At 41.4% G+C, this 26396-nt stretch overlaps 1 protein-coding gene and 1 pseudogene across 3 annotated transcripts in view; one reads left to right on the top strand and one right to left on the bottom strand.

Moving 5' to 3' along the window:
• Window positions 1-451: 451 nt before the first annotated feature.
• Window positions 452-7045, bottom strand: LOC115069780 (annotated as a pseudogene).
• Window positions 7046-7104: 59 nt separating this feature from the next.
• Atf7ip2 (activating transcription factor 7 interacting protein 2) overlaps window positions 7105-26396 on the top strand; it is a 39415-nt gene continuing 20123 nt past the window's right edge. Inside the window, exons 1-5 of one of the 3 annotated variants that reach the window (XM_008829940.1) lie at window positions 7105-7171; window positions 13075-13229; window positions 16905-17026; window positions 22693-22827; window positions 25521-25610. In XM_008829940.1, the coding sequence (XP_008828162.1) occupies window positions 13085-13229; window positions 16905-17026; window positions 22693-22827; window positions 25521-25610 (492 nt within the window). In that variant the 5' untranslated portion in view covers window positions 7105-7171; window positions 13075-13084. The remainder of the gene's footprint in view (window positions 7172-13074; window positions 13230-16904; window positions 17027-22692; window positions 22828-25520; window positions 25611-26396) is intronic. The other 2 variants (XM_017797339.1, XM_008829941.1) reach the window with 2 other exon arrangements.

The raw sequence follows: 26396 nt of genomic DNA, 5'->3' as shown, positions 1-26396 counted from the left end.
TCACTGTATAAGAAGAGCACCAGTCAATGCAGTCTATTGTAATAGGACAGTACTGTCCTTCATCTGACCCTGTACCACAATTTCCTGCTCTCAGGCATTTCCAGCATGAAGATCCTTAAGTCTTCTGACCTAAATCAAGGGATAGATATGTTACAAATACTACAGAATTCTTATAACCACCTTTTGCCATAGATAATCTGATGAGTTCTGAATACCAGAGTTTAGCCTCTAGTCTAAATACCTAGTCTAAGGTATGATAGAAAAGACATACATTGTGTTTATCTGTAACCATTAGGAAGCTGAGGGGGCTTTTCTTCCTGTAGCAGTGTTGAGAGTCCTTTCTTTGCTATCAGTATTGCTAAAAGTTATTTAATGTCTTGTCCACCACTAATTCAAGACAACTATGCTGGAGCGAGTTGGTTGGCCTGGGTTGGTTTGGGGCTGGGTGTGTTCACTTCTCAATGGATTTTACCTGTTTCTCATACATGTCTTCACTCATTAGCTCATCCAGCTCTGAAGGGTCACTTAGCATCATCTTGATCAGCCAGCCATCTCCATAACAGGATTTGTTGACAAGTCCTGGATTATTCACAAGTGCTTTGTTAACTTCAGTTATCTCTCCTGACAGGGGAGACTAGAGTTCGCAGGCAGCTTTCACACTTTCTAAAGCACCAAACATCCTGCTTTTTTCAATTTTGTCCCAACTTCAGGAGGCATTTCCTAAAGCTTCCTGTGTAAAATTGCTGATCCCCACTGTTCAAGTTCTCTGTTGTTATCCATTCATGTTTCTCAGTGAATTTAGGCACCAAGAGAAGTGCTAGTCCAGTGCACAGCACTCAGATGGCTGTGGTGGGGAGTGTCCAGGCCTGGGCAGGCAGGGTGGGCAGGATACCAGGGTGGTGGGCAGGCTACAGGCCAAGCCCTTACCAATATTTTATGCCCTTCTGGCAACATTACTAAACTATGTCCTTTAGTTTAGATATATATCAAGCACTTTGCTGCACACGGTGGCACATACCTTAAACCCCAACACTCAGGAGGCTGAGGGATCTCTGAGATCAAGGCCAACTTGGTCTACATAGTGAGTTCCAGGCCAGCCACAGGGAGACCCCATCTCAAAAAAAACAACATAAAGAGCATTTCATAGCAAGCAATTCTAATAGATACCATCTGCTTGATACATCATGTGTGAACTTTTTCTGAGGAGAAATAGTCTACTTCAGATACGCCATGTTAGCTAATAAAGCTGTCTGCATCTGTTGAGGCAGGTTTCTACTTCTAACACTCCAGGGCACCCAACAATGAAAAAGCAAACACTCACCCAAGTGTAGTTTGGTGAATCAGTGTAATTGAAGTCACTTACAGGACAATGGGCAGTTTAGGTGCAACTATAGTACTAAAGAAATTCTAGCAACTGTCCACTGTTAATAGATCCTTAGAGTGGATCTTGTGAGTCCCTCCCCCAGCAACTGTTAACTGTCAATAGATCTTAGAATGGGTCTTGTGAGTCCCTCCCCCAGCAACTGTTAACTGTCAATAGTTCTTAGAATGGGGCCTTGAGCCTCTCCCCTCTGCAACTGTTAACTGTCACTAGATCCTTAGAGTGGGTCTTTTGAGCCACTCACCTAACAGGTGGTAAATCTCAATAGATTTTAGAATGGGACCTTGAGTCCCCTAGAAACTTTTTTGTTTGTTCTTTTTGAGACTGGGACTCCTTGTAGTAGCTGGCCTTGAATGCACTGTGTAGATCAAGCTGGCCTCAAATTCACAGAGATCCTCCTGCCTCTGCCTTCCAAGTGCTGGGAATAAAGGTATGTGCTACCACACAACCGTTAACTATTAATAGATCCTTAGAGTAAGCCCTCTCCCCCCAGCCACTGTCTTCAGGGAAGGGAGGGGAGGAAAAGAGAGGGAATGAGATTCCCCACTCCAACTTGGAAAGAACAGACCCAATCTTGTGCAAGTAGCCTGCAGGGCAGGGGCCATATCATACCTGGAGGACAGTATTACACAATATAGTAAAAATACTTAAACATCTTAACTCACTACATTCCAGAGATCAATTATGGTAAGATTAAATACAGGTCTGTATTTCTAGGTATACCAGAATTTATCTATGATAAGAGTTCAGATCAGCCTGAGTTAATTTATAAAATGGACACAGTTTCCATTACATTTTAACTGTTTAGCATCAGTCAGTGTTCCCTATAGATCGTCAGTGAGATGGCTCAGTGGGGAAAGGTGCTTGCTGCCAAGCCTGGGACCTGAGTTCAATCCCTAGGACCCATGTAAAGGTGGAAAAAGAGAACTGACTCCACATATTTGTCCTCTGACCCTCTGACCACATGTGTACCTGTGGCATGTGTGGCTTCCCTCTACATAATTTTTTTAAAGTTCCCAGAGAAACAGAGTGAATAGGACATATCCACTGTTATACATAGTGTATGTCATATATACATATATAAAGAAAAAAAATATATTTTTTTTTTGGAGAGGGTCTCCCTGTAGCCCCAACTGCCTTTATATTTATTTTTATCTACTTGAACTCACTCTCTATGAGTTCAAGGCCAGCGTGGTCTACATAGTGAGTTCCAGAACACCTGTCTCAAAAAGACCAAAAAAGAAAAAATTTTTAAAAAAGAATGTCCTTTTTTAAAAAAAACAAAACAAAATAGGGTTTCACTATGTAGCTTAGCTTGGGCAGAACTGAACTCATCATGTAGACCAGGCTGGCTTTGAACTCACAAAGATTTTAATACCTCTGTCTTCCAAGTACCAGAATTAAAGGCAAGTTTGGCAAGTTTGTACTTCTGTTGTTTTTTTTTTTTCTCACATTGGTGGGGGTTTTGCTTAGAGCCTTATGCATGCTAATCCATTGCTCTACCATTGAGCTACATCCCTAGCTCTGTGGTTTTTTTTTTTTTTTTTTTGAGGTTCCAAGAAGCACATGGTGTTCTACAAACATCCTAAGTACTTCAGAACAGCATGGTACATTGTACCACATACTGAGACCCAACCCTATTATAAGATACCAACCCTGTCTGCAAAAGAACTTAGCCACCCACCTACCTACCATCATAGCCATGCCTTCCCTTTTTTCCTCCTCCTAACCTGAGCCCTTCTCAGGTTTTCCCCAATAAACCTGTCTGTGCTGTTGATCCAATTCCTGACTCCTGACTTGTTTTTCCACACTATTTCCTAAACCACATCTGGTTTGTGTGGTATTGGAGATCAAACCCAGGGTTTCATGCATACTAGACAAGCAATGTGCCAATCCAGAGCCCCCACACCATATCCCATTCTTAGCAACCCTCTATATACCCTTCAGTTTTATTCAGAATTATTCTTCAAGCCTGATGTGTTAGCATTGCCCATCAATTCCCACACACTGATGCAGAGACTGGAGGACTTGGAAGTTTGAGGCTAGCCTAGGATGTATTGAGACCCTGTCTAAAAAAATATAACAAAAATACTCAGTGACCCAGAATGTAGTTACTGTAGAGCTTCTGTAGAATTTGAGAGGCCTTGGCTTTCTTTTGGGGTTTTTGTTTGTTTGTTTGTTTTGGTCTTTTTGAGACAGGAGCTCCCTGTAGAAGCCACAGCTGGCCTAGAACTTGCTATGTAGACCAGGCTGGCCTTGAACTCACCAAGATCCACCTGCCTCTGCCTCCCAAGTGCTGGGATTAAAGGTATACACAATCATGCAGGGCAGCTTTTTGTTTATTTGTTTGTTATTGTTTTGAGACATGTTTCCACTATGTAGGGACTGGTGGCCCTGGAACATGCTATATAGTCAGGCTATCCTCAAATTCAGAGATCTGCCTGCCTCTGCCTCCTGAGAGCTGGGACTAAAGACATGTGCCAACATGTCTACCTTGAGGTCTTGGTTTTGATCCATAGCACCACAAAAAAAATTCTCCAAAACAATAAAATTGTGCAAGAATCAGCCCTGCTTTACATTTTGGACAACTTTTGTAATATTTGACAAGACTGCTGTATTTTTTAATTTTTTTATATTTAGGGAGAGATGACTCAGTGGTTAAGCTGTTGGAGAGGACTGAGGTTCAGTTCCCCCACATTGCTGCTAAAAACCATCATCTCCAGTTCCCGAGGGGATCCAACACCCTCTTCTGACCTCCCTGAGCACTGTATGACCCAGATGCATTTACAGGCAAGCAATACACTTATACACATAAAATAATAAAAAATAATCAACAAAATATTTAAATTGGGTTTGTGTCTGTGTGTTGCACACATGACATGTCAAAGGACAACTTCTTCTTCCAGTTGGGTCCCAGGGATGGTACTCAGGTCTTCAGGCTTGGGGGCACATGCCTTTTCCTGCTGAGCCAGATTGCTGTTTCCATCTCTGCTACATTTGATCACAGTTTCAAAGGTTACATTTACAGATTCTCCTGGAAAATTCTATTAACGACTCCTGAAAGAATTGTTAAGATTTAGGTTTCTATTTTATGTGTATGTGTGTGTGTGTGTGTGTGTGTGTGTGTGTGTGTGCATGTGTATATGTGTAAATGTATATGCACATGCCCTTGGAGGCCAGAAAACGGTGTCAGATCCTCTGGAGCTGAAGTTACAGGCAGTTGTAAGCCACCCAATGTGGCTAAGCCATCTCTCTAGCCCCTGAGAGAATTGTTTTGAGAACCATCTTCTTGGGCTGGAGAGATGAGATGGCTCAGCTTTTAAGAACCCTGGCTGCTCTTACAGAGGACCTGGATTCAGTTCTCAGCATCCACAAGGCAGCTAACAGTTGTCTGTAACTGCAGTTCCAGGGGATCCGATGCCTTCTTCTGGCCTCCAAAGGTATTGTACAACATGGGCATGCTTACACACGGGGACAAAATACTCATACACATAATGTTTTTTTTTTTTAAAAAAAAGCATCTCCTTATTATGAAAGGAAAATGTGCAGAACTCTGGTCCACATTTGGGGAGTATGCTGGGATAATTATGTTCAATCAATGACCTAATATAGGTTGTCTGACCCTGCCTCATTTCTCTTGTGTCCAGGAATAAAAAGTACAGGTAGGCAGCTTTGCCCTCCAGGATGATGGGTTTATCTCATTGGTTAATGGTTATGTTTCTGGCATTTCCCTCACCAGGTGCTCAACCATTCACTACCTGTCTAGTGAATCAGGATAACACCCCAGAGGATATCATTAAGTATCAAGCTTCACAAACTCTAACTCAATCTCAGATAGCGGGTATCTACAACAATTTAGAGAAGAAAAAGGATTCCTGCTATTCATTGTAAAAAGACACTTCTCTGGCCATCTACTGAAAGAATGAAGGTCGAATCTCTGCAGGAATCTCCAGCTGGGAGAGGAAATGACACAAGGCCTGGGGCTTGCAAAGGAGGCACTTCTCAGAGACAACTTGTCAGGTGACCTTGCAGGAGAGCCTGACCTTGGAGGAGAGACCAGGAGCTGAGCCCCAGGCAGACTGTAGGCAGGCAACCACACCTTGCCCGACTGTTATGTTTCTCTTCTCTCTTCTCTCTTCTCTCTTCCTCTCTCCCTCTCTCTCTCCCTCCCTCCCTCTCTCTCTCTCTCTCGTCTTTTTGAGACAGGGTCTCCCTGTAGCTCCAGCTGGACTGGAACTCCCTATGTAGACCAAGCTGACCACAAACTCACAGAGATCTGCCTGCCTCTGCCTCCTGAGTGCTGGGACTAAAGGCGTGCACCACCACACCCAGCAGTTATGCCTATCTCTTGCTTTTTATTTAAATCCTACCCTCGTGTCAGGACCCCAAAAACTGACTTGGGGGAGTCATTGGATCTCTTTGTCCCTCTTCCCAATGTGGTCACATTGAATAAATTTCACTTTTCTGCTTTTCTTTATGTAAGAAATCTAGTCTTTTCTGTTAAACAGAGTTAATAATCTGTTTCTCAAGGTCCTCACTCCCAGGTTTCTTTGTTTAAGAAATATGCATTTGTAGTACCAGATGTAATGAACTTCCTGGAATGTCCCTAGCCCTGTTTACAGCAGCAGTTTCCTGGAATGCTTAGCTTGTTAACCAAGTCAAGTACCCTTTCTTTGTTCTTTTGAACTGATTACTGAAAGGGGAGTAGATTGTAAGGGTGACCTTGGCACAGGCAGAAGAGCTGAGTGTCCCTTGTTTTAGGGATAAAAGGTAGACACCATTTTGGCTGGGTGTGTTTGCACTCCTGCTTCGGTGGCTGTGTACCCTTTTGTGCAGAAGCGAAGTTTGCCTTGCCAGGATAGTTTAATCTTCATGTTGGTCTCTTGACCCCAGTTTTGCCTCTAACATCTATTAATTCGGCTCTATTAGTTGGCCTATTGAGGGTGGGCGACTGAACCTGGCTGGTTGGGGCACAAGCTGTAACCCCCAACTACCATAACAGAACCACTTTTTTTTTTTTTTTTTTTAATGAGGCAGGACCTCATTATGTAGCCCTGGCAGACCTGGAGCTTGCCAGGCACAGCAGGCATGCAGGCCAGGCCCGCATCAAACACCTCAGAGATCCACCTACGATGGCTTTCCTGCTCTTAAAACAGCCAATTTCAAGAGGGTGACAAACTTATTTAGGACAAATGTTATGTGGATGGTTATTTATTATTGAGACAGGCCTCACTACATAGCCTTGGCTGGCCTCGATCTCACAGCCACCCGCCCTGTCTCCCGAAGGCTTCTGGGATGTTATTTGACGACAGGGTCTCACTAGGTTGCCCAGGCTAGCCTTGAGTTCGAAACCCTCGGGCCTCTGCCTCCAGGTGCTTGATCACAGGCCTGCGCCACCAGGCTCCATTTGAACACTGCGACATTTCCACAAATCGAATCTACAACCCGATCAAGTTTCCTTAGTAATAACTCCCTATCTGCCACCCACGTCTTCGCTAAGCCTAGCCCAGCCGCTCCCGTGCAGGCCTGGCAGGAAGCCTCCAAGGCCTGAAGCGCCAGGAGGCGAGCATTGCGTCGCCTCCAACAGGCTAGCTTTTTCCTCCTCGCGTGCTCCCCGCCCCACGTCGCCTTGATTGGCCGGGCTCTCGTCCTCCGCGCTGCCATTGGCTAGGGGTGGGAACGGGGCGGGGCGAGGGAAGATTTACCTCCGCTGCAAACCACCTGCCACTCATTTTGCCGGCATCGGCCCCGCGGTGAGAGCGACGCAGTGGAGGAGCAGCGGGGCAGCAGGTACACCGGGCCTAGGCGGTGGGTCCGTACAGGCGGCGGTTGACCGGGCCGCTGGCTTTGCCCGCGGCGTTCGCCCTTCAGAGGCCGGACGGCGGGAGGCAGCGGCGCCGGGCAGCTGACCTGAGGCGTGCGGGGTGTGGGGCCCCGAGGTGCTGGACCGGAGCCATGGCCGGTTCGGGGCGGATCGGACCCGCCAGCGCTGGCGGCTTTTGAAGGCTTACTGGGGAGTCGGGCAGCTTCGGGAGCAGCCTCCTGCCTGAGGGATCCATCAGTTCTGGTCACGGCCCTTGGCAAGGGGACTGATAAAATGGAGTCCCAACCCAACCTTCGGCATCCTATGGCCAGGCGTCCTTGGGTTGACAGAGTCGATTTTATCCGAAGAAACCAGGTGCCCAGGCAGGACAGCTAACTGGGACTTGAAGAGTTAGGTGAATGCAGGGCAGTTAATTGGGACTTACAGAGCCGGGGCAGGGCAGTTAACTGCTTCTTTTAGAGTTAGGTGTGTGCAGGACAGTTACCTGGGACTTGCAGGTGGTCTCAGTAAAGTGTTAGGAGGAAAACAGATTAGTGGAGCACGATTTGGAGCAATCTGTGAGAATGCCAGGATACTGGAGCATGTCCGGTGAGCTGTGGTGGGATTTGCGCATTCAGTATAGAAGTTGGTTTTTTGGGTATCTGAAAACATAACAATTTATTATTCTTTGTTACCTTTTCCCAATTTTGGCAAACAAGTTAAAATATATGTCTCAACAAAGGAAACAATGGTCTCTCTGCATAAATTCTTCATAAGAAAATGAACTTCCTAGTATAATGGCGGATGCCTTTAAACCTGGGAGGCAGAGGCAGGAGGATCGCTGTTCAAGGCCAGCCTGGGCTACACAGTGGGAACCTGTCTCACAAAAACCAGGCAAGGAACATGAAGCAACTCACTTCTGCCTCCATGTCACTATATTGAAGATGAAGTTTTCAAAATAGGTCACACATGTTGTTTTATGACACAATGGGTTTGTTTTAAGATTGATAGAATCTTAAAGATTCAATCTTAATCTTGATAGAATGTCAAGATTTAGGAGACTAGATACAGAAAATATGCTGAACAATTCATGTTTGAAAAATTGTCATTTTCACTTAAACTTACTCTACATTGGAATTTCCTGTTTTCATGTTGTATCAAAGGTAGCAAATGACCTGTGACAATATTCAAAAAATAAGGAAGAATGTACAAGACACAAGATAATTCATGTAATTTCAAATGTGAAAATTAAGCCACGGACTAAAGGACTAATTTCATACACCGAATTCAACTGTGAATGATGCCTTTCATCTTGTTTATCCCTTTTTTATTTAGAAGAGTTGAGTCTGACCTTAATCAAATTAGGCTCTAAAAGTTTCAGCCTTACAGATCAGATCCTAAGATTGATTTCTACCACACTAGAAATGCATAAGCAGGGCTGGAGAGATGGCTCAGCAGTTAAGAGCACTAATTGGCTGGGTATGGAGGCATGCACCTTTAGTCCCAGCACTCAGAGACAGGTAGATCTCTGAGTTTGAGGCCAGCCTGGTCTACATAGCGAGTTCTAGGCCAGCTAGAGCTACAGGAAGACCCTGTCTTGAAGACCAAAAAAAAAAAAAAAAAAAAAAAAAAACCTCACTGTTTTTGCTGAAGACCTGGGTTCAAATCAACTCTACATGGCAGCTAACAACCGTCCATTACCCCAATTCCAGGGGATCCAGTGCCCTCTTCTGCCCTCCACAGGCATTGCATGACACAGGTGCACTTATATACATTCAGGCAATACACAAATAAATATAAAATAAGCATAAGCAATGCCTTTTTGGAAATGATTTGTTTAACAGCTGATGGATTCTAGTTACATTTTGAATTTTTTGGTTTTCCTTGCCTTATTTACCCTGTACTTGATGTCAATCTTCAATTCCATATTTTTTTCTTTTCTAAAAAAAAAATTTTTTTATGTGTATAAGTGTATTGCCTGCATGTATATGTGTGCACCATATTATACAATGCTGTGGAGCTCAGAAGAGGGCATAGGATTCCCTGGAACTTAGAGTTAAGGACGGTTCATAGCTGTCATGTGGGTGCTGGGAATCAAACCTGGGTCCTCTGCAAGAACAGTCAGTGCTCCTAACCACCGAGACGTCTCTCCAGCCCCAAAGAATATTTTTTGATTTTTTTTTTTAGATAGGGTCTCCTTGTAGCACCAGCTGGCCCGAAACTCACTATATTCAAGACCAGGCTGGCCTTGAACTCACAAAGATCTGCCTGCCTCTGCTGAGATTAAAGGCATGCACCACCATACCCTCCACCATATTTTCTTGAAGTTTGTGTTTTTTTGTGCAGGCACACACACGCCATGGTTTTTATGTGGAGGTCAGAAGACAGTTGCTTATCATAGTCCTTTTGCAGTGATTGTCTACAGATACACATTTCATTTGCTGTGACCAATGGTTTTCTTCTTTTTTTTGGTCTTTTTGAGACAGGGTCTCCCTGTAGCCCCAGCTATCCTTATCCTGGAACTCACTTTGTAGACCAGGCTGGCCTTGAACTCTCAGAGATCTGCCTGCCTCTACCTCCTCGCCACCACACCTGGCTTTTTAAACTGGGTCTAGCCAGGCATAGTAAGCTTGTGCCTGTAATGTCAGACCTCAGGAAGCAGAGGCAGGGTTCTTGCTTCATGAGGGTAAAACTCATGATGGCAAAGACAAGGTGTTAGGAAGGTAACAAGTGCCTATAACCTCAGGACACAGAAGACTGGGGCAGGACTGGCCTGAGTTTGAGGCCAACCAAGGCAACATAGCAAGACAGTACAGGGGAACAGTCTTGCTACAATAGGCCTGACTGCTCTGGAATTTGCTATGTAGCCAATTTTGGCCTCAAACTCACAGCGATTCTCCTGGGTCCTCTGCAAGAACAGTCAGTGCTTTTAACCTCAGAGCCATCTCTCCAGCCACTTACAAAAGTCTTAAATGACTTTTAAAAAAAAATTAAGTGCCTGTGTTTTTCCTCATGTAGCCCAGGCTAACCTCAGACTCACTGTGTAGCCAAGGATAACCTTGAATTCTGATCACACAGCCTTGAGACTACAGACCTGTGCTACTATGCATGAATTCTCTGTGGTATGATGGATTAAACCCATGTCTTCGTTCATTTTAACCAAATACTCTATCATCCATGCTCAATCCCTACCCCACAATGCCTCTTCATGATAAACTAAATAAGGAAATGTTTAAATTTATTCAATCTATCAAAAAGCATCTATGAGAAATCCACAGGTAATATATTTTATGGTCAAAAATTGGAAGTTTTCTTTCTAAATTGGACACAAGATAACTGCTCTTAACTCTTCACCATTGTTCCAAAGGATCTTGTGAGGATAGATAGGTATGAAAGTGAACTAAAAGCATTGAGATTGGAAAGAGAAAAATTTGTATCCTTTCTTTTTTTATTGTGAAGTATAAAAATCTAAGGAATCCATAAAAACTATGCTGGGTATGGTGGCATGCCTTTAATCCCAGTGCTCAGGAGGCAGAGGCAGATGGATCTCTGTGAGATCGAGAACAGCCAGCGGGGACTACAGGGAGACCCTGTCTCAAAATGAAGATGGGGGACTGAAAAATTGAAGACAAAAGCATGGGACTGGAGAAATGGCCCAAGGATTAAGAGCACTGGTTGTCCCTGAAGAAGACTCGGGTTTGGTTCTGAACTCCAGCGTGATAGCTAACAAACATCCATAGCTCCAGCTCTGGGGGATCCTATGCCCTCTTCTGGCCTCTGTGGGGATTGTGTGCATGAGTGCACTTACATATATCCATACATGCAGGCAGAGCACTCACATAAAATAACTTTTCTCTTTTTATAAAAATACATTTTTAAATTATTTTTATGTGCATAAACTTTATACCTGCATGTATGTAAGTGCACCCGTGTTGTGGAGTGCCCAAGGAAGACAGAAGGCATCTATCCCCCACACTGGAGTTGTGGATGGCTGTTAACTGCCGTATGGGTACTAGGATTTGAACCCAGATCTTGTGCAAGAACAGCTAGTGCTCTTAACAGCTGAGCCATCTCTCTTAGCCCCCCCCCACCAAAAAAAAATCTTTTTCAGATAAAAGACTTAGTTAAGTTAGAAGATCATTGTACCAAAAAGAGAAAAGAACCTCTTGGGTTATAGTGATTGAACTTTTTTCCCCCAATATTACATTGGTTTTATTAGATTTAAGATTCTTTTCAACTTTTAACCCAGCATGGTAGTGCACATGAAGCTCTGGATTCAATCCCTAGCACTGCATAAAATAAGATGTGGTAGTACATGTCTACAGTCCCAGCACTGGGGAGGCGGAGACAGGAGGATCAGGAATTCAAGGCCATCCTTAATGAGTTTAAGGCCAAGCTGAATTACATGAGTCTCTTAAAAAAGCCAAAAATGATTTTTTTTTTTTGGTAGATTTTAAAGTGGGCTTATTTGGGATATTAAGTGCATTTCAATTTAGGTTTATTAGGACATAACTCCTTTCATTATGGAACTTTTGGAGTTCAAAAATATTAAGAAAAAAATGGCAGAGTGGTGGTGCAACCTTTTAATTCCAGAACTTAGGAGGCAGAGGTAAGTGGATCTCTGAAAGTTCCAGGACAACCAATTCTACATGCCAAATAAATAGAAATAGTGTGAGGTTGGGATTAGGTTAATATATTTTTTCCCTACCCCATACAGCTGTTTAGGTGGCCTTCATATATTAATGCCATCCTTTCGCCCATTTGACCAGAATATCATCCTTGAAATAAGTCAAGACTCTATGTGAGGCTCTTTCTGGATTTTGATTCTGTCCTGTTGGTATCACTGTCTTCATTAGTACTATTTATGCAAAATTTAATCCCAAAACTTGGGAAGCAGAGGCAGGGGGTATATATAATATATATATGCTAAATTCCAAATAGAAATAATTAAATTTAGAGAGATGGTCTCAGTATTATTAATTTTTTAAATAATTTATTGAGAATTTCATACATGTATATAAGGTGTTTTGATCAAATCCATGCCCACTCCCTCTCCTCCAGCTCCTCCCATATCTCCCCACCACTTTTTTCTGATAACTTCATATACTCCTTTTTTTATGGGGCTTTTTGCTACTCTAACATTCTCCCCTCTGAAGAGGTAACCCTAAAATCTTTTAAGGATTAGATAAAAGCTCCCAAATACTTCAGACATTTTTGGCCTTTGGAACAGAGTATGTTGCTAAGAGGCCCAAGGACATTGTGACTTTTAGCCAAGAAACTGGCTACTTTTCTTTGGGGTCTTTTTACCCTAATTGCCTAGCCAATTCCTACGTCCTGTTCTTATCACACCATCCTCTGAAGAGGTTACCCAACTTGTGGATAGGGAATTGAGATGCAGACCACTTTGGTGTCTTCCATGCTGAACAGGGACGCAGGGTGAGGCAATTGGGGTACGCCTTCAGTGAGGCTATCTAAAAGACTCCCAACTTGCATAACTTTTTCTTTTTTTTTTTTGGTGAGGGAAAAGTAAAGGCAAGAGTAATTAGCATTACAAGTCCTAGACAGGGAACTAGAAAACAGAACAGGGTAATTTTCAAATGTTCATATGAGAGTCCATTGGAATTTCTTGACAAGGGCTTCCGAAAGCATCCCTCTATTGGGTTCTTCCTCATTTTTCTTTTGTTTGCCAAGGCTAGACTCGAGCAGGATTTGCTTTCAGGTATTTTGAGAGCCGTTGGAGTGGTTAGAATCAGTGTCTGTTCCCTCTCAAGGGCTTCTAGATAAGTCAGGATTATTTTAATGTTACAAATAACTTTATTTCACTGGAGAAATGATTTAAATTTTTGTTTTGTTTTTTGAGGCAAGGTCTCATGTTAAATATATTTTCTAGGATACGAAGAATGGCAAGTGCAGACCAGAAAAAACAGAAGGTATTAAAAGCCAAAAAAACAATGCCTACAAGTTGCCGGAAGCAGTTGGAGAGCCTCAATAAGGCAAAGAATGTTGAAGTTCTGAAAACAACAGTGGAAAGAGATATTCCAAATGGTAATCAGAACTTACGTACTGGGCTTATAACTAGCAAGTGTAGACATTCTGAAAATGTTGAGTCCTCATTTAACTCTAATGACAGATCAGTATTTTCTTTATTTTTGGTCGAGTCAGGGTCTCCTGTAGCCCTAGCTGGCCTTGAACTCACCATATAGACCAGGCTGGCCTTGCACTCACAGAGATCCACCTGCCTCTGCCTCATGAGGCATGCACCACCACGCCTGGCTGATAGTTCAGTATTGTCATGGAAAAGTGTAGCATTCTCCCAGAATTTAATAAAATCAGTAGAAGAAATTGTTGGTTCAGAAACAGGACCAGGAAACATTGATGAATAAGTTGTATGACCTTTTCTCAAAGCCAAGGAAAACAATAGATTCTAGTGAATTCTCTATACTGGAGGCAAAAGATTCCTGGAACACTTCTGAAACTTATTTTAAACATCAGTCAAATCTATTAAGATCCTTTTTTGAACATGAAGAGAATTGTACTAAAAAGTCCACTTGGTGGCTCCTTATGTTATTGGATGGTATAGCTCAGAATGTCTTGGATGACAAGAGAATTGACAAGATGGTTTTCCAGTTTAGAAGCAAATTCCAGAGTCTCATGATAAAAGCAAAATTCCTGGATTTATTTATTTACTTATTTATTTTATTATTTTTTTTTTTTTTGGTCTTTTTGAGACAGGGTCTACATGTAGCCTCAGTTGGTGTGGACCACACTGTGTAGACCAGGTAGGCTTCTGCCTCCTGAGTGTATTGTTAAAGGGGAAAATTATAGTTAATCTCAATGAACTCAGTTGACTTTATTTGTAGTTTTATTGCAACTCTACAATTTGGCAGCTTGCTTGGTGTTCCCAAAGCCCTAGGTTTAATTCCTGGCACCACATAAAATGGACCTTGTGGTACATGCCTATAATTCCAGCACTAAGGAGAGGTAGAGACAGGAGGTTTAGAAGTCTAGTCATCCTCAGATACATAGAAAATTCAAGGCCAACCTGGGCTATATGAGACCCTGTATCCAAAAAACAACGCCCCCATCCTTTCCATCACATGGATAGGTTATGTTTATAGACAAAGAAAAGAAAATGAGGTCCAGAGACAGCCTGATTAGTTACTGTTTGTGTCTGTTTTGCTTGATCAGTTTATTTGTAAAAAAGGAGTTTATAGTCTTTGCATCAATTTAAATTACAATTTACTACATATAAAAAGATGTATGGGCATAAAGTATTTTGATCATATACCAGCCCCTATTATTGTCCATCGTCCTCCCACTCTTCTTGATTCTGTTCTTCCAAAGTCGTCGTTCATAAGATTAGCAATGTAGCTCATCGATAAACATTTGTCTACCATATATAAAACCCTGGATCATTCCCAACATGGCAAGAGAGTCTATTTTTATTGCTTGCTTATTTATTTATTTATTTATTTATTTATTTATTTATTTTTGGTCTTTTTGAGACAGGGTCTCCTTGTAGCCCCAGCTGGCCTGGAACTCACTATGTAGAGTAGGCTGGCCTTGAACTCTCAGAGTCCTCTGCCTCCCAAGTGCTAGGATTAAAGGCTTGTATACCACCACGCCCAGCCCAAGACTACTTTTTTACCCAGTGATTTTAATTAGGGTTACTTACATGAGCATAAATTTATTCACAGGAGAATGGGCAGCTTATCAGTGACTATACCACTAAATAAAATGTCCACCTGCAAACATTAACTGCCCATAGCTCCTCAAAGGGTTGGAGCCTTGTGAACTCCCCTAGAGAGGGTTTTAAAAAATTGTGATCCCATTTCTCCCATAGAATTGACTTATAATTGACTTATATTGCCAAGATGATAAGTAGCAATACAGAGTTAATTCATAGGTGTGGCTCTATGTACCAAATACAGAGAGATACCTGGAGGGAAGCTAAGTAATTCAAAAAGGAAGTTCTGACTGGACAAAGGCAAAGGCAGGTAGAGCTCTAATTTGAGCCTATCTGGTCTGTATAGAGAGTTCCAGAACAACTAGGGCTATACAGTGAGACCTTGTCTAAAAAAGAAAGAAATTTGGAGTTATAAAGTCATTAAAGTAGTGGGGCTCAAGAGATGGCCCAACAGCTAAGAGCACTGACTCCTCTTGCAGAAGACCTGGGTTCAATTCCCAGCACCCACATGGTGGCTAACAACTGTCTCTAACTCCAGTTCCAGGGGATCCAACACCCTCTTTTGACCTCTGCAAGAACTGCACAACATGGGTGCATCTACCTACATGCCAGCAATACATCCATACACATTAAATAAAAATAAAATTTAAAAAAAATCATTAAGCTAGCAAAATAAGGGCTAGAGGGATTGTTCTGTGATTAAGAATCATTGCTGCTCTCTGAGGATTCAAGTTCCCAGCACCCGCATTGAGTGGCTCACAACCGCCTGTAATTCCTGTCCAAGGACCTGATTTCCTCTTCCTGGACATCTGCATACGCATACAAATAAAAATGTTATTCTTAGAAACGTTTTAAATTTATTTTTGAGTGTTTCGTCTGCATGTATATTAAGTACACCCACGTCACACATTGCCTGCAGGGGCCAGAAGAGGGCTTGGACCTCCTGGAATTGGAATTATGGATGACTGTTAGCCTCCAAGTGGGTACTGGGACGTGATCCTGGGTCCTACACAAGAGCAGCAAGTGCTATTAACTGCTGAGCCATCTTTCAACCCACCCCCTAAGTCTTTTTTCTTTTTTTAATGTGTATTAGTGTGTTGCCTGCATGTGTGTAAGTGCACCCGTGTCGTGCAGTGCCTGAGAAGGTCAGAAGAAGGTACCGGATTCTCTAGAACTGGAGTTACAGATGGTTGTTAGCCACCGTGTGGGTGCTGGGATTTGAACCTTTGTCCTCTGCAAGAGCAGTCAGTGCTCTTAACCACTGAGCCATCTCTCCAGTCTCCCCACCCCCAAGTCTTTTTTAACGATTTTTTAAAAAAATGTGTACTTGTGGGTATGTGGATATGTTGGTAGCTATGTATTCATGTTCTCAGAGGCATCACTGGAGTTCCAAGCAGTTGTGAGCTGCCTGACTTGAATACTGGGAACAGAACTCAGATCCTCTGTAAGAGCAGTACTTGCTCTTTTTGGTTTCCTTTTTTAATAAATTTATTTATTTTATGTGTATGAGTGTTTTTGCCTGCATGTATGTAAGTGCACTCATGTCATGCAGTGCCTGCAGAGGCTAGAAGAGGGCATCAGATCCCCTAGAGTTTTAGATGGTTGTTAGCTGCCATGTGGATTCTGGGAGCTCAACCCAGGTCTTCTGGAAGATCAGCAGTGCTCTTAACTGCTGTGCTCTCTCTCCAGCCCTTCAAATAAAAATTTTTTGGGGTCTTTTTGAGACAGGATCTCCCTGCAGCCCTGGAACTTACTGTGTACTGCAGGATGGCCTTGATCTCACAGAGGTCTGCCTTCCTCTGCCTCCTGAGTGCTGGTATTAAAGACTAAAATTTCTTTTTTTTAAAGAATAGTGGTGGGAAAGTTTTTGTGCACTTAAATTTACTTTAAAAATTACTTTTTTTTTAAATGCTGCTATTGTCACATTTTAGTTTTTCCATTTGATTAGGCTCTCTAGACTCCCTAAATTAGAGAGTTTTTGTTTCCTTCTTTGAAGGAATATTTTTATCTCTTAATGTTTCTTTCTCCTGAAGGCCATAATCAGAAGAGGACATTTTCAGCAAACAAAGAAAATGTTAAGCGCATGAAAACTTCAGAGCAAATTAATGGGAATGCTTGTGTAGCTCTGGAAAGGCAAACAGCACTGCTAGAACAGGTAAAATGTCACCTTAGAAGCTTTTTACTTCTGATTAATAAAAAATGTTAAAAGTGCTGGAGAGATGACTCCATGGCTAAGAGCACTTACAGCTCTTGCAGAGGACCTGGGGTTCGCAGTACCCGTTTGAGAATGACTCACAACTTCCTGTAACTCCAGCTCCAGGGCATCCGATGCCCTCTTCTACACCTATGGTCATGTGCACATCCTCCTCACCCCCCAACACATAATTTAAAATATTTGCAACCTGAACAAAATGTTAAAAGTTAAATTATTTGAGGTGGGCATGGTGACGCACTAGGGAGCGGAGGCAGGGTTATCACTTCGAGGCTATCCAGGACTACATAGTGAGACTCTGTATCAAAAAAAGAAAAAAAAGAAAAATATTTTTATATTACTAAAATGTCTCTTCTGGAAAATGATCCCAGACCAAGTAGTCTACAGAATTAGATGTAGCTAAATTCTTAAAGAAAGAGATGGAGTTTTTATTCAATATTATGCTCAGATCTGTGAGTCCGACATAGAATGACCTCCAAGCTTTGCTTAACAATCCAGTATTGGGGCTGGAGAGACGGCTTGGCATTTAAGAGCACTGGCTGCTCTTGCAGCACCTACAGTTAAGAACTGTCCATAACTCCAGTTCCAAGGAAATTCAGCTCCGTGTTCTGACCTCCACAGGCATTGTACAACAGGGGTGCACATACGTGCAAGCGATACTTAACGCACATAAAATAAAAATAATAAAATATTTTTAAAAAGCAATCTGGTATTTTGTACTGGAGTTTTTTGATCTAAAGCTCTTTATAGATCTCTATTTCGTAGACTTAGACCATCCTGTTGTCCGTTGCAGAGTCCTGATATACCTCCTCTTCCAAATTAGCATGAATATACTGCTTTATGAAATTTTAATACGTACTTCTTGTTTTCATTGTTGCCCCCAATTCCACTTCAAGTTGACCATCTCTGATCAATTAAATATAAGCTTCAGTTCTAGTAGAATAGCTCTACTCAGGTCCTGTTTTGATGAGTCAGGTTTCCCCATTGCTACCACTGAAATGCCACCACTAAAAGATACTATATGGTAGATTAATATCTCCTAGCTGTGTCAAACCAGAAGCTTCCAATCTGAACAATCCTGTTTCACCAGTTAAATCCACTGTTAGCCAAAATAGACCATTAACAGTTATATATACCTTATGAATATGTATTCACCTAATAGAAAAAACCTCTTTATATAACTTAACAAGATTAGTCAATAGTTTTTCTACCTTCCTCTCCTTTTTCCAGAAGAGCAGCATAGACACTGATAAAAAGCTATAATTGTTCTTTTGCTGACAGTGAAGGGGTAATAGAAGGTTGAAGGTTCTAACTGTGTTTTATTCCTAATGACTTGAGGCTACATTAGAAACAAGTTAGGATATGGACCCATAAACATAAAACATACTCTAGCCTTCGAACTTCTCTTAGGCCTGATCAGGGTCTTAACTTGGACCATATCAATCTGAGTTTCACAGACTCTGGTCTGGTGCTTATTGGTCTTAACATCCACAGTAAATACAAGTATATTGTTGTCTTCTATCTTCTTCATGGCAGACTTGGTCAGGAGGACTTGATGGCACAGAGGTCCAGCTTGGTTTTCCCAGGGGATGCTCTTGCAAGGGTATTTGGGCTGTCTCCCAAGCGACAGGGTGTTGGGCCACTGGAAGGTGGGTGATGTGCAGAGTTCCTTTTTGGGATTGTTGACATCCTTCAATACTGCCTTCTTGGCTTTCAGTGCCTTCACTTTGGGAAGGGCAGAAGCTTTCTTCCCTCTTTCTGCACCATCTTCTCCTTGAACTTATAAAATTCAGTGGCATTGAAATCAAGGGTTTCTTGTGTCACCTCACAAGATACTTGACCCAAGGTGACTCATAGACTCACAGAAAGTAGTACTTCCCAGTGAATTTCAGGAATGCAGTTTATTTGCTAACTAATTCCTCCCTCCTGGAAACTTTTTTTTTTTTTTGGTCTTTTTGAGACAGGGTCTCCCTGTAGCCCCAGCTGTCCTGGAACTCACTATGTAGACCAGGCTGGCCTTGAACTCACAGAGATCCTCTTCCTGCTTCTGCCTCCCAAGTGCTAGGATTAAAGCCATGGGCCACCATGCCTGGCTAAAATATTTTATTTACTGTTTTTATTTTATGTGTATGTGTGTATTGCCTACATGTAGGTAAGTGCACCCATCACGGAAGACAGAAGAAGCTGTCGGATCCCCTGGAACTAGAGTTACAGACAGTTGTTAGCTCCCAGTGGGTGCTGGGATTCGAACCTGGGTCTTCTGCAAGAACAGTCAGTGTTCTTAACCGCTGAGCCATCTCTCCAGCCGTGGAATCTTCTTATACTACACATTTTTCCTAGAAAATCTGAGTTTCAGCTATATCTTTTTTTAACTGTCTAGCATTCCCTCACTTCTAATTCCTGTCCAAACAATGATCTCTAAATCGTGTGTGTGTGTGTGTGTGTGTGTGTGTGTTTGTTTCTGGGTCTCATTATAGCCCCAGCTGGCCTAGAACTTGCTATGTAGACCAGGCTGGCCTACCTCTGCCTCCTGAGTGCTGGGATTAAAGGCGTGCACCACCATCCCCAGCCCATATCTGTGTTTTTATCTTGATTGAATACCATTGCTATGCCTGTATATCCCACTTTGACACTCACTGTTTTCTTTATTGAGAGAGTCCTAGACCTGTCACTTCTCTTGAGTAGAAGATCTTGAGAATAAAGATCTTGGCCTAGCTGACTCCAGTTACATTACTGGAGGTGTCTGAAGTTCAACTTACAGTATCTCAATTCAGAGACAGTTTGGCCAGATAGAACATACTTAAGTTTGTATTTTCTATAAACTTTAGGCCAATTTGCCTGTCATCTGAAAACTTAAGCTATGTAGTTGCATAATGTATACATTACCGTTGGTAAAAATCATTTATGAGTGGGGCTGGGGAGATTGATCCAGAAGGCAGAGTGAAATAGGATCTTTGGCATCCATGTACAAGCCAGGCATGATGGCATACATCTGTGACCCCAATACTGGGGAACACAGGGCATAGGTAGAGAGGGGAGGGACATGTGAATCCCAGGGGCTTACTGTTGGCCAGCCGGTCTAGCTTAAATGGTGAACTCCAGATTTGGTGAGAGACCCTGACTCAAAAAAAAAGAAAGTACAAGATGGTGAGGTGGTTCACTACGGGACCCTTCCCATCAAGCCTGATAGTCTGAGTTTGATCCTCAGGACCCATGTAGCAGGAGAGGGCCACTCTTAAAACTTGTTCTCTGACCTCCACACACACCTTAGCACAGACTCTCATGCACTTGTGTACACACACAGTAAATAAAAGAATCTAACAAAAAATAAGGTGGAAATAGATAAAGGAAGATACCTGACACTGACCTCTGGCCTCCACAGGCAACTGCACCAGTGTGCACACACACACACGCACCCCTCAAAGACACAGGTAGACATTTATGAGGTAATTGATAGGAATTGGTAGAAATGATTGCTTCTTCTTTCCACTAAATAAGAACAAATAAGTCCTTTTGAGTCATCCTTAGTGAGCACCTAGTCCAAAATAAGTATCAGGGAAAGATTATAAAGCATGTGTTATTAGCTTTTTTCTTTTTTTTAATTTTTTAACTTTTTTTTTTTTTTGGTCTTTTTGAGACAGGGTTTCCCTGTAGCCCCAGCTGTCCTGGAACTCGCTATGTAGACCAGGCTGGCCTTGAACTCACAGAGATCCGCCTGCCTCTGCCTCCTGAGTGCTGGGATTAAAGGCATGCGCCACCACCACGCCTGGCTTTTAAACTTTTATTTTTGTGTGCATAAGTGTTTTGCCTGCATGTAAATGCACCACCTGTGTACAATGCCTGTGGAAGACAGGAAGAAGGTGCTGGATCTCCTTGAACTGGAGTTAGCAGGTTGTTGTTATCTACCATGTGTGTGCCAGGAACTGAACCCAGGTCCTCTGCAAGAGCAGCCAGTGCTCTTAACCACTGCGCCATCTCCCAGCCCCCTTAACTTGTTTTTTAAGATGTGTTTCTTAAGATTTATCTGATTGAATACCATTTATGCTTCATATTCACAGAAAGCATGCAATGATCCATAAGGAATGCACTTAGGTTATAGGTGAGGGCTGTCAGTAAAAATGGTGTATGCTTTTAGCTTTTATTCATATATTTTGAATAACATATACAACATATAATGTTTCAAAGCATTATAGGTCATATAACAGTTGAAAACTGAAACAAGGATAAACCTTAGGGATCATAAAATACAATTATAGATTATAATTATCCAGGTGATAACAATATAGAAGAATTAAGTATAGGAACTGTATGTCCTAATTTAGGGCACCATAAAGCAAAATATTAGGGCAAGATAGAATTACTATTGTGATAGGTGTCATTAAGGGTCAAGACTGCTTACTATTACAAAGTCCTTATATCTTGCTTACAGTAGGATATACACCAAGTGAAAAACTTTCTGAATGTGTTGCTCAGCTGAGCTGTTCATATCAGTGAGCATTAAGATCAATTATGCATCCTAAAATCGGGCTAGCCTAGTTTAAGAAAATGATAAAAATGATTATCATGTAATAATTACTATAGTCTGTTAAAATAGTATGTAGTGATAGTGTATGCCTTTAATTATAGTACTTGGGAGGCAGAAGCAGGAAGATCTGAGTGTGAAGCCAACCTGGTTTACATAGCAAGATCCCTGTCTCCAAAAGAAGAAAAATAGTGTGCATTGTGCAAGGTTATTAGTCACTAGATGATTGTCCCTGGTTTATTTCAATTTTAACCTAATAAAGCCACCTCCTTAAAAAATTATGCAATTAATGGTGATTATCTTGCATGTTAATTTTCCTTATATCAATTAAATGTTTTCTGTTTTGTAGAACTCTTCTACATAATACCTTCTTTGTTATAAAATCCTTAAGATAGCCCTCATTCAGCAAACTATCATATACCTGTTTGTGGACAGGAAAAGCAAAGACCAGAAATAAGATTTCTCAAAGGCTATGTACATATTACAGGTTATTACACTATATATAATAACCAGGTCCAGGCTCAAACTTGTATAAGTTATTCTATATTTACTATAGACTATCCCCACTGTTTTCATCAGACTCTGGCTTTCAGATAAGTCAAGCTTCTTTTATGGAGTACTAATTTTCAGTTATGGTCATTAAGATAATAATAGATGGAATATAGATTTGCTCATATAATATACCTTATAGAGTCAGCTGGAACTATATGAACTAGTTAACATCTTTATGTACTAAATATTAAATGTGTTGTACAAAGTTTAATATTCAATTTTTATAAAACTTACTGGTATAGTCAAAGTAGGTTTTGTTTTTTTTTTGTTTGTTTTTTTTTTTTAGACACGCTCTCCCTGTAGCCCCAGCTGTCCTGGAATTCACTATGTAGACCAGGCTGGCCTTGAGATCCGCCTGCCTCTGCCTCCCAAGTTCTGGTATAGTCACAGTAGTTTTTATAATTACAGCAAATCAGAAAAAGTAAAGAAAGCAGTTTTTTTTTAACTTTCATTTTTTTAGAAAAGCAGTTTTTAAGAAGTACAAAACTTTTAAAATTTGAAACAGTATATTTTGGCCTTTATCTTTAAATTCTAGGTTAAATATTGGATTCAACAGGAGATCTACAGGATAAACTGCAAATTATTTGATAAAAAAATGAATGAACTGAGTGAACGTATTGTGAAGGCCGAGTGCAAGAATAAGCATGAAGCAATAGCTGGTGAACTATTTGTAAGTTTCTAAGCTCATTTCAGTCCTTTTAAAATGTGGAATTTGATGATCTCTTATATATTAGGAAAGGCAAGCAATAAAAGACCCAAATTTGATTCCTGGAGACAAGTTTTAATTGAGAAACAGTCTTAAAATTATAAGGTATTCTGTGTCCATAGACATATATAGTATGTGGGCAGTTTCTTTCTACTCTAAATATGTCCTTTGTTATAGCTTACATAATCTATTTCCAGATCTTTTGAGTTTTTTTGTTTTAGTTTTCTAGGATTAGAACCAACTGAAAACTAAACTAACATCAGTTTTTTTGCAGACAAGTTTCCCATTTTTATCTTCCATTCTTCCTTTTCTTCTTTTTCTTTTTCTTTTTTTTTTTTCTTTTTTGATCTTTTTGAGACAGGGTCTCCCTGTAGCCCCAGTTGGCCTGGAACTCTATGTAGACCAGGCTGGCCTCAAACAGATATCCACCTGCCTCTGCCTCCCAAGTGCTGGGATTAAAGGTATGTGCCACCACGCCCAGCTCTTCCTTTTCTTTTTCGAGGTTGGATCTGGCTATATAGTCTATAGACTGGCCTCAAACTCTGTCCTTCTGCCTCAGCCTTCCTAATGTTGGAATTGTAGTCCTATACCACCATGACAAGCCTCTTCCATTTTTGAGTATTACACAAGCATAAAATCCGCTTCAAATACTTTGTTAGTTTTGTCAGTTTTCCATGTTTTAGTTTCTATGCCTGCGTATTTAACTGCAGACTGAAATATTTAATGGGAAAAAATGTTTCTATTGTACATGTATCATCTTTTTGTCTTGTCATTCCCTAAACAGTACCATATGACAAACTGTATAGTAGGCATCATAAGTAATCTAAAGATGATTTAAAGAATACAGAAGGATGTGTGTAATTTTTAATACTATGCCATTGTAAATAATCTTAACATCAAATATTTGTATCTATCAACTTGGAGCCATTCCTCCATGAAATAGCAAGGGATGACTACATAAGAATTTCTCATTTATGGGCTGTTCCAGTTGATAGCATACTGGCTTATCTAACATTATCCTAGGCTTGATCCCCAGAACTACATAAACGGGGTATGCTGATGCACAGCTGTAAGCCCATTACTCAGAGGTAGAAGCAGGAAGATGATAAATTCAGGGTCCTCATTGAATTTATGGGAGTTCAAGGCCAGCCTAAAATACATGAGACTGTCTCAAAATTAAACCAAAATAAAACCATGCTAGCTGAGGGAGTGAAAGAATAGAAGGTACTCCCTGCTAGAGGTCATAGGATCCTGGAATAGGATAATAGAATCATAATTTTAATGGGGTGGTAGTGACTGGAGAGATAGCCCAGCAGCTAAGATCTCTCTTGCAGTGGACCTGGGTTTGATTCCCAGCACCCACATGGTGGTTCACAACCAGTAACTCTAGTTATAGGACATCTGACACCCTCTTCTGGCCTCCTTGGGAAGCAGATACATACATGGTATACATACATACATACATACATACATGGAGGCAAACACACATAACATAAAAATAAACATCTTTTGGGGGAAAAAAAGTTCTCATTTGTTTCAGTAGATGTCTGAGTTTCACAAGACTACCTTGTCAAAGAATTTTCCCTCTACTGTTGTGGAAAATCACATTCAGCAAGGACCCAAGCACCACTCTGAGGTTTGGAGATCTCACATTTATATATGCTGTTGGACCCAGATGAGCTAGCACTCAAGTTCTAGGCCCTGGCCCAAGGTTTCTTACAGTTTTTATAGGTTTCCCAGCATCATTTCCCAATTGCTACAGCATTGGTAGATTCAAATCACATTCTGTGTGACCATCAGCCGCAGATGTCTATGTGACTCAAGACCACTGAGGGGAAATTCCTTCTTGTGGTTGGGTGATCAAATATATTTACCAAAGCAGATATTGAGGGCAAAGATTAGAACATTCTTTAACAAGATTTTTGGAAGCCTCTTAGCAAACAAGATAATTGCAAGCAGATATTTCACCAGGTAATTGCAGTAAACCATTTCTCAAAGTAACCCTAATGGGCCCAGTATGGTGGTACACACCTTTAATCCCTGTACTCCAGTTTGTGTGAAGGACCAATGGCCTTGGATAAATGAGATATTCTAGAACTAGGAGTGAAAAGACCAGATGGTCTGTTCAGATTAGGGTGCAGCCAAGCTTGTACTTGGCTCTCAAGCTGGAGAGACCATTTTGAATAAAATGATGGGTAGGACTGGGACAGAGTTCCAGCAGGGACAATTTGGCAACACAGTTCTAGGAGACACCCAGTTCCAAGAGATCTCTAGGGGAATGAGTGCCTCTGAGTTTGGGCACTCTTAAAAACTAATTTAAGGGGCTGGACAGATGGCTCAGCAATTAAGAGCATTGGCTGCTCTTGCAGAGGACCCAGGTTCGATTCCCAGCACCCACATGGCAGCTAACAACCATCCTTAACTCCAGGTCCAGGGGATCCGATGCCCTCTTCTGACCTCTGTGGGCATTGCACGACATGGGTGCACTTGCATGCAGGCAATACACTCATACGCATAAAATAAAAATAGTAAATAAAAAGCTAAATTTAAGAGTTAGACTTTTTTTGTTCAGGTAATTTTAATGTTGGCGTAGTAATACTGCACCTCTGTATATTTAGTGCTCTCATTTGGTATTCATTTAGGTTTTTTTCTTCCAGGTAAAAATAGGAAGACTTCAAAGACATATTAAAACAATTCAAGAGAATTGTTTGGAATCGAATACAGTAATCAGTAGTACAGTCTGTAAGGTTGGTATAAACACATAGAGGTTTCAGTAATCTAGTCAACTTGTAAATAGCTGGATCATGAGAAGTGAATGCATTTCTAAACTAGGACAGAAAACTTTAAAGGATAAGTTTAGAATAATTCTCTGAATATGTTTTTGGAGAAAATGCCTTTAAATAATAAACTCCTGGGGCTGGAGAGATGGCTCAGTGAGTGGTGAAGAGCACCAGCTACTCTTGCAGCAGACTCCAGTTCAAATCCCAGCACCCACATAGTGGCTGACAACTATCTGTAACTCCACTTCCAGGGGATCTGATGCTTTCTTCTGACCTTCATGGGCATTGTATGTCATGGGCGTACTTACCTACATGCAGGCAATAACACTCACACATAAAATAGAAATAATAAATTTCAAAAATAAGCTGCCACTTGTGTTTCCTATAATAATAATAAAATAAACTGCCACTTGTATTTCTTTATATTTTACTTATTTTTTATTTTCTGTGTGTGAGTGTATTGCCTGCATGTAGGTATCTGCACCCATGTCATACAATGCCCACAAAGGTCAGAAGAGGGCACCGGATCTCCTCAACCTAGAGTTAAGGATGGTTGTTAGCTGCCACGTGGGTGCTGGGAATTGAACCTGGGTCCTCTGCAAGAGCAGCCAGTGCTCTTAACCACTGAGCCATCTCTCCAGCCCCAGAACACACTGTTTTAGGAGTGATTAATATTTTTATAGTCTGTCATGATTATAGTTGGTGTATTAGTTACCTTTTTTTTGCTGTGATAAAACTCTATGATCAAGGCAA

This window comes from Nannospalax galili, unplaced genomic scaffold (assembly GCF_000622305.1).
Source record: "Nannospalax galili isolate Female #2095 unplaced genomic scaffold, S.galili_v1.0 scaffold32, whole genome shotgun sequence".
Lineage (NCBI taxonomy): Eukaryota > Metazoa > Chordata > Mammalia > Rodentia > Spalacidae > Nannospalax > Nannospalax galili.
Note: the sequence above shows the minus strand (reverse complement) of the source record. Positions and strands in the feature narration are given on the sequence as shown.